The sequence below is a fragment of the Schistosoma mansoni genome, chromosome W (genome assembly GCF_000237925.1).
Source record: "Schistosoma mansoni strain Puerto Rico chromosome W, complete genome".
NCBI classification, from domain to species: domain Eukaryota; kingdom Metazoa; phylum Platyhelminthes; class Trematoda; order Strigeidida; family Schistosomatidae; genus Schistosoma; species Schistosoma mansoni.
Genome location: NC_031502.1, coordinates 59,226,455 through 59,235,495, shown reverse-complemented (window position 1 = coordinate 59,235,495; position 9,041 = coordinate 59,226,455). Strand labels below are relative to the sequence as shown.

Genomic DNA, 9,041 nt, shown 5'->3' with positions numbered 1-9,041 from the left:
TCCATGTCGCGTTTTACTCACAGAGATTTGATTACTGCATCTGCTACACCCTGTTGCCTGCAAGGTGCGTGACGACAGAGTTTCAACGGCTCTACGGTCCCTCGTTGAGTACATCAAAATCCCACATTATCTGACCGTGGTTGAACCTAAGAAAAGCCACCGGGAGCAGTCATGATTTCAACTAAGGAAAAATACTGAAATCTCCACAAAATCCCTTCTGATTATAATCATATGTTCACTAGTGACTGATTTCAGGATACATGTCCTGGAGTTCTAGTGAGAAGCAGTGACCAGTGGAGTTCAACCACGTCTGTTGTGAGATATCAACTCACTGAAGACAATTGGTGAATGGTTGCTCAAACTTTGTGGATTGGTTGAAGTTAGACATTAACACCAACGGATGTTGGCTCAGTGGTCTGTCGGTTAAGTGCTCTGGCGCGAGACTGGTAGGTCCTGGGTTCGAATCTCGCGAGGCGAGGTCGTGGATGCAAACTGCTGAGGAATCCCACAATAGGACGAAATTGCCGTCCAGTACTTTCAGGTTTTCCATGGTGATCTAGCTTCAATCGACTCATATTTTCAACTATGAAAATACTGAAATCTCCACAAAACCCCTTCTGATACGTTTATACAGAATAAATGAATATTAGAATAATTTCCTCCTAAGTAGCTTGATCCGTTCTGAAGTTAATTAGTTAATATGTTTCTATATTTAAACATTCATAATCAATACCTTAGTTACCATGTATTTTTTTAAAAACTTTATTTGATTAGTTCTGGGTCATCGTAAGTCAACTTTTGATAATTGATCCAAATTTGAAATTTCACATTTAACTTTTTAAGAAGTCAGGACTGAGGTCTATTCATTAAGCTCCATAATTATCTCTCTTATAAGTCGAAGTTTAGAACTCTTACACCTACAATCTTTCATGAAGAATGAAAAGTCCTTTTCAGATACTCAGTATTCGGGTATATTGAAAAGTTGAAAAAATTACTTTACTTGCATCCCACCACATACTTGGTTAATTTCAGTTTTCCAATTGTAGCTAATATAGATTATTATTCCACAATAAAATGTTAACATTTCAGTTTGGTCACCAAGTAATGACGAATAGGTGTTCAAAATTATTGCACATCTATTAGAGATTTCAAAATATGAATTATGTGATAACCGAGTAAATGTTTACAGACAAACAAATTAGTGGATACCGATGTTTCAGCTGATCTTTTTATCTTAAATTTGTTTTAATCACGTTCTATTGGCTCACTTTTCTTAATTCCATTATATTACTAATTTGAAACTAATATGGGACTCCTCAACAGTGTACATCCACCATCCCCCATGCTAAAATCGAACCCAAGACTTTAGGTCTCACTCGTAAACGCTTTGCGTGCTAACTGAGTGGTCTAGAGGTCAAGGATTTGCACGTTAGATCGAAAATCCTGTGTCCTTTTCACGGTCGCGGGGTCGTGGATGAGCAACTTTGAGTCGTCTCATACTAGGACGAAGCAGTCGTTGAGTATTTCCGGGTTTCCAGTGTTCGTATAACATTGATCTGTCCCTAAATTTCAACAATCCCCACAACCCTATACATATAAATTTTTTTAGTTGCATGTATTTTTTCGCCTAAAAGCTAAATGTCCACACAGAATTTTTTCACTGATAATATAAACCAGAAATCAACATCTTTTCTATTCCCTTCCAAATTCGAATTCAAATAAAATAAACTAATGAATCTGTAAAATAATTTTGTATCTAATACTTGGTTCATTTACATTTCATTGTTATGAACGGTACAGTAGACACATGATCTGTAATACTTCATTTGTTTTTGAACACAAATTGATAGTGAACTGTGTAGGCATTTAGGAAATGCAATCTACTTTGCTTGGGTTGTTTGACATAGGTGCTTTCTTATTAGGGTTGATTTTATTACAAACTGATATCATCAACCCTAGAATCATTAAAAGAAGTAGTAAACATCACTTTGTCCAAGTTTGAGAATTCTCAATAATAATTACCCACAAAGAATGAAATTCATGACAAGGATTTGCAGCGACAGTGTGGAAACTACACTTGTACGTCGAGGTTCAGTAGTCCAATTTTCCACTTTTTATGTTTTGATCCAACACAATTCACATCTGATGTCATCAACAAGTTGTTTACTTACATGAGACTCAAATTACTTCACAGGTTTTAGTTTTCCACAGAGATTTCCGAAAATTCATCTGAAAGTTAGCCATCAATGAACATACGTGGCTATGATTACATATGAGATCTTTTCAATCTATATCAGTTCACGATAAAAGCGTTTCTTAAAACAAACAATGATTCTAACAAGATCTAGATCACTTTAGTAGGTACATCACTTCTTACTTACTCACTTATGCCTTTTACTCCCAATGGAGCATAGGCCGCCCACTAGCATTCTCCAACACACTCTGTCCTGGGCCTTCCTTTCTAATTCTATCAAACGTTTGTTCATTCTTCTCATGTCTGTCTGGATTTCTCGGCTTAATGTGTTCTTTGGTCTTCCTCTTCTCCTTTGGCCTTCAGGACTCCATGTCAGGGCTTGTCTTGTGACGCAGTTGGGTGATTTCTTCACTGTGTGTTCTAACCACTTCCAGAGCTTCTTCCTGATTTCTTCCTCCATTCGAATCTGGTTTGTTCTCTCCCACAATAGCTTGTTGCTGATAGTGTCTAATCAACGGATCCGAAGTATTTTGCATAGACAACTGTTATTAAAAACACTTGTATCTTCTGGATGTTGGCTTTCATAGTTCTTCAGATTTCCACCCCATAAAGTAGAACTGTCTTGACATTTGTATTGAAAATCCTGATCTTGGTGTTGGTTTACAATTGTTTTGAGTTCCAGATGTTCTTCACTTGTAAATATGCTGCTCTTGCTTTGCCGATCAGCATCTTCACATCTGCATCAGATCCACCGTGTTCATCAATGATGCTGCTCAGATATCTAAAGGTTTTCACATCCTCCAAAGCTTCTCCTTCAAGTGTACTTCAATTGGTGCAACACTTCACTAGAGCAGTATTTCTAAAATATTTACATGAATTTCAATGATCAATCTATGAATCATTTTATCTATACATAAGTGATAGTTATATTTCAAAACTATTCGTATACATAAATCACCTAGACAACAAGATATCATAAAGCAAAATATACATATTACTCTGGTAATAGATAACGTTTTAGCTTGTCACAAGACTTTCATCATTCATACAAATCATTATCACAATTGTTATTTTTCACTTATTTTGAAGTCATGTGGGTTTTTAAAAAATATAACAAGATGAAATTGACATTTCATTCTGAATCTGAATTTTTTGGATCAAAGAAAGACATAATCACAAGATATTACTTAATTAAAGCTGATTTAATAATTTGTACCAAAATGGTTGCAGAAAAAAATAGAATCAAACGACCCGATAAGAGCAGAGGATAAACATCCATCATCCTCTATTGCCAAACATATAATCGAAACAAGCCATAAGATTGATCTTAACTCGGCTTTTGTTGTGTTGTTTAGAAGTGTAAAAGGGAGTATACTAAGGTTTATTGAAGCCTTAGCCATACGAAAATTCAAACCCCCTTTGTGTATTCAAAAACAGTTTGTTCTCACATTAAACCTACCCTGGTAATATTAACTTATTACCTAGACTGATTAGGTTTCAAACTGTTTTCACATTGTTATTATTATCATTGTCTACTCTTATCCCCTCCATTTCCAGTCTAGTTGACCTTTTATTTTGTTCTTAACAAGTAAATGTGTGATCAGACTGTTCGAAATGTATTGCGCTAATATATCATCACATAGTTCTGATAATCTTCGTCTTCTTATTACACTATCGAAATTTATCAAAGGGACTAATTGCCTTAAATTTCTTAAGATTTGTTGTTTTTTAAAAATTCATTATATTTTATCAGTATGGGATTGGGGAGATTTTTAAGTTTTGGTTGAGATCATGAATCAGTTGATGTTAGAAAACTGTTGAAAATCTGAAAGCACTGCATGGAGGTTTCGTTCTAGTATGGGACTCCTTAGCAATGGTCTCACATCAACCGATTTATTAACTTGTTATATCCCGAAAAGAATTATGAATGGTAACTATTGAGAACTAGTTATGGACCAATATGATACGTATATTTCCTATCGTGTAATGGTTAGGTAACTAAACTATTCATATTCATGTTCCTCTTATTATTAATTACTGTTCCCCACATTCACAACCACATTTAGCTGAATCTTGTACAAATTTTATTTTCCATTTTATGCTACGATGTGGTCTGTCTGTTTGGTATATAAACCCAGTATGTTTGAAAATAATGATTCATACTGCAGAGGCTGAGATTGGTGTTCTGGGCTTGACTGGCTGGTCTAGGCAGAGAGCATGACCGACAAGTACTCTAGACTGCTCGCACGGGTTTTGTGTGTGATTGGTCCGATCAATAAATCCCTGCTCTTTAATTAGCGGTATCGTCACGTCACATAGATTAACAGGGCATTCAAGCACATGATATAACAAATCTCAATCATTATATTTTAAAATTGTCTACTGACTTATTAATATCTTTGTTGATATGATATCATCAGTTGATTTAACAGTATAAATGGATTGCTTGAGAAATCCTCTCAAGTATGAAACAGTATCTTAGAAATTCATCTTCAATGCATTAAAAATCAATGTGATTATAAATGGCGATTCAATGTCATCCAACTTACGGAATGTGTGCTCAGATTATGAAATATGTAGTTGATTATAGGTTAGAATTATTTTCAAGCAATATTGATCTGATTTCAAGTATAACTTGAAGTGTGTGGAGGATTTATATGCCTCATGAAATTTTCAGGACCTTGACCAAGTTTCGAGACCTTAAAATTTAGGTTTTTTCATCATAAAAGCTTACCACTTTATTTTTGGGTACTTTATAAAGCCTATAATACTCTTTTTTTCTTTGATTTCACATACTTCCCATTGGATGAACACAACGAAAGATTGTAAAAACTTCATTTGAACATGTGCAGATCAAAAAAACTGCCTAATAAAACCAAAACGATGAAAGAACCATCTCTTATTAGTTGACGTTTAGAGCAAAATATGAATCCATAATAGAAATCTGTCTTTGTATTTACACTAAATTTTGTATTCAATGGTTATACTATAAACGTTTATGTAACAGGTCATAATAACAAGAGTTGAGATCTGGCAGTTACAAATGAAATTATGAATACGAAGTAGAAAGTTTTGAATGATGTAATAAAATAAGTTGAAAGGGGGGACGAGATTTATGAGAATTTCCTTTTGAATTCATAAATCGGGTGTGAGGCATTCGATTACTAAGCTCCAGATAAGTTTGGTATGCTAAAGTTCTATTATCTCTTAGTCATCTCGGAAGATTTGGATTTATCATCCTATATCAAAAAGATGTCTTGATATTACACTGTTGATAGAGTATAATTCTTTAGAACCCAAGAATCTTGGAACATATTCTTGGAATCGAATGTAGGCCTTTCTTTCTATTCTGCTAATGTAACTGTTTTGGAGCATGTTAGTGAATTTATGCACACAGTGAGCGGTAGCATAAAAAAGGTACTTATCATTATTTGATTGTAATGTTGCGGTATTTTTCATCCATTTTTATAAGGTCTTCTTCATCGTAAGTTAAATTTTGTTTAAAATAAATTAATATACACAAATACTTTGGGATAAAATAGTCACTTTTTATTTTGATTACAATTTGGAGTATTACCTAACATATTAACCTTGAGGTTGGATTAGTCGGTCAACAATTTTATGCCCAATCGTTTTACAGATGAAACGGATGTCAACAGTAGCACTACCAAAAATCCTTTGCGACAAACGTCTTATTTAGTAGTATACGAAAACTTAGTCAGTTATATCAATAGTCAGTTATTAGATCTGTAGCAGAACTAATGTTTAGCACAATTAAACAATATTCAGTACGAGTAAAGTATTTTACATTCCTAACTTAAACAATTCTGAATGTAAATAAAATGACCAACTTAAGTATTCATGAAACTTGATCGTTTTTCGAGTTTTTGTGAAGTAACTATGGGCGAGATCATAAGGAGAGATGGATGGTGGCTTGTAATGAAATCTAGGATATGCATTTCGTTCTATTTGGGAATTTTTAGCTGGAGTAAACATTAACTTCGGGATGTAGAAACATCCAGCTGACGAGTACCAAAGAGGATGAAACGAGAGTCATGGATTCCACTGTTAGCCATCATCTATCTCTGCTTATAATGCTTTTGATTTAAAACAATGGTAAGCGCAATCCGTACAAGATGTACTATGCCAGTAAGTGATTGACCAATTGCAATCCGAAACATCAATGAATTATGGGTGAGATCGCGTAAGCCAATGAGAAAGCATATACGAAGATACGATGAAATATAGAGAACTTAAATGCTATGGCTTATCTGAGTAAATTGTTCATGAAATAGTTGACAAGTTCAACGTATACTAAACATTAAATATAATTTAAAGAATCACTCGTAAGATTAATGTCTCTTAAGTTTTATTGTTCGCTTTCATCTATTTGTTTAATAAGTTTTTCTTAAAAATATGTTTGTACTATGTGCATCATCTTCATTTTCAAGTTCCCTAATATTAATTCAATGTGTGTTGTTTAACATTTAACTTAGATCGGATTCCGACCATAAAAAGTAAGTGTCATTACGTATAAGATGAACAACTAGTTATCAATTTCGTGGATTGGTTAAAGTTAGACAATAACACCGTTAGATGCCAGCTCAATGGTCAAGAGGTTAAGTGCTCGCGCTCAAGACTGATTGGTCCTGGGTTCGAATCTTGCGAGGCGGGATCGTGAATACGCACTGCTGGGGAGTCCCACAATAAGACGAAACGACCATCTAATGCTTCTAGGTTTTCCATGGTGGTCTAGCTTCAATTGACTCACGAATTCAACTACAGATTAACTAGTTCACTATTAAATATAGTATAAAACTGTAAAGAATAGTGCTCAATACGATTTACAAGTTAAGTACGTCTTCAATTATGCCTTAGTCTTCAGGTGAGTTTATTTAGGCAAGGCAAGTAGAATTTGGGAGTTCAATATCTAAATACCTAAGTAGTTACTAAGACATTTTATAAAAATAAGTAACGTGAAGACTGATTTTGATATACAACAAAGAACTGGTAATTTGTTTTCGAACTCTAACTAACACTCTCTAAGAAATCAACGAAGCACTGTAAAGATAGATAAAAGTGAATTGGTTACACTCTGTTGATCGAGTTACACTAAAGTATCAGCCTAAATAATTTGGTATTGTTTTAAATAATTCAAAAGTAACGTTAGAGACTATAAAGCTGGGTGACTAAAGTTTGAATCCTGCAGGAAGTATCAATTTCCTTAATATTGTAGAAACACCTTGATGATCAGTAGCATCTAGAATTAAACCTAGGTTAGATAGAATTTCCTGCTGACTTCTTCCAACTATCTAGCATCGGAAATTTGAAACTTCATATTCTTGGAAATATTAAACGCTGAATACAAAACTGTTCATTTAAATTAACTTGAAGTTTAAAATGGTTTGAAATTAATCTTATCGTTATCTGTGTCAACATAAAAAAAATATTTTTTGGTACTTTCAAACAATAGGAAGTAAAAGTCATGGAATTAGTAAGTTCTTACACTTTTCATACAGATATCCTGTTGACGAAAACATGTTGTTTTGAATAACATTTATGATGATTGGTATTGTGTATTGTATACAATGAGAATATAGTATATAAGATATATCTTAAATGAATTACCTCCCTTATTTCTAATACTTGATAAGCACACAAGAATCCCGACCGTTGCTGCTATCCCCGACCGTTGCTGCTACCTTGACGTGGTGGTCGGGCTTGCCTATCGTGATGATCCAATCGAGCTATGCTGGCTGGAACAATCGTTCCTCAAGGTCCTACCATGCCAGACAGGTCGGTTGAAGAGCGGTGAGACTAAAAGCAGCAATCCCAAGGTCCGAAGGCGAAGTCGTACTGCTGACTGTACAGAGGTGTGAAAGCAGTAAGGTGTTTCCTTCAGACAACCAGCATGACAGCGATGCTGCCTTCCCACAAGGAGGGGTGGGGTTAGAAAAGGTCGACCCTAAAAATGCACACCTCGCCTTATCCCACGGATTTCCGTCTCCGGCGGTAAGGACTTTTGAAGAACGGAGCTAACACGTCAAAAATCCCCCACAAAAAGGCCGTGCGTGACCGGCCTCAAGCAGATGTCCCTTGGGCACTGCGGTCACGCTCCCAGGTCGTTAAGACCAACACTAATCCAACTTCTTTTTCAGGTCCCTCAAGAAATACCCTTCCACGGTGTGGGCAGCCGGGAAGTGATACTAGCCCTCATACCCTTAACTGCACACAAGACCAAGTTGGTCGCTTTCAAATCCTTCCTACACCTAATAACTCTGTTATCTCCTCGACTAACCCTTCCCACGTCCTTTTATCGCGTCGCACCGCTAGGGCAAACGATTCGAGTACACAGAACGTTATTCCTGGTCTCTTGAAACCACGCTCTAAACTACATATAGGAACTTTTAATGTCCGAACATTGTGCCAAATAGGACAACAGGCTTCCTTAGCTAGAACTCTAGAATCTTACACCATCGATGTGTGCTGCGTCTCCGAAACGCGCATACAAGATCCGAGTAGTGTCATTCATTTGACCGCACCTAATCAAAATAAAGTTTCATCTCGATACACGCTCCGTGTATCTGGAAGCCCTGACGCTGCTTCCCGTGGCCTCGCTGGAGTAGGTATAGCATTAAGTCCTAGGGCAGAACTAGCTCTTTTAGACTGGATCCCAGTAGACAGTCGTCTATGCGCTGTTCGACTAAACGGATCAGTAAGGACTCGGAAAGATAGGGAAATTCGTCGTTGCCTCTTCGTCGTCTCTGCCTACTCTCCCACTGACTGCAGCTCAGACGATATAAAAGATGAGTTCTACAGGAAACTTTCTGACCTTCTCCGAGAAGCT

At 36.0% G+C, this 9,041-nt stretch overlaps 1 protein-coding gene across 1 annotated transcript in view; it reads left to right on the top strand.

Annotated features, from left to right (window-relative positions):
- The window catches only part of Smp_163710 (MEG-6), a 33,013-nt gene that overhangs the window by 19,466 nt on the left and 4,506 nt on the right, over positions 1-9,041 (top strand). The window contains exons 10-13 of the mRNA XM_018790333.1: positions 775-786; positions 5,667-5,678; positions 6,691-6,711; positions 7,668-7,688. Of these exons, the coding sequence (XP_018655687.1) occupies positions 775-786; positions 5,667-5,678; positions 6,691-6,711; positions 7,668-7,688 (66 nt within the window). The remainder of the gene's footprint in view (positions 1-774; positions 787-5,666; positions 5,679-6,690; positions 6,712-7,667; positions 7,689-9,041) is intronic.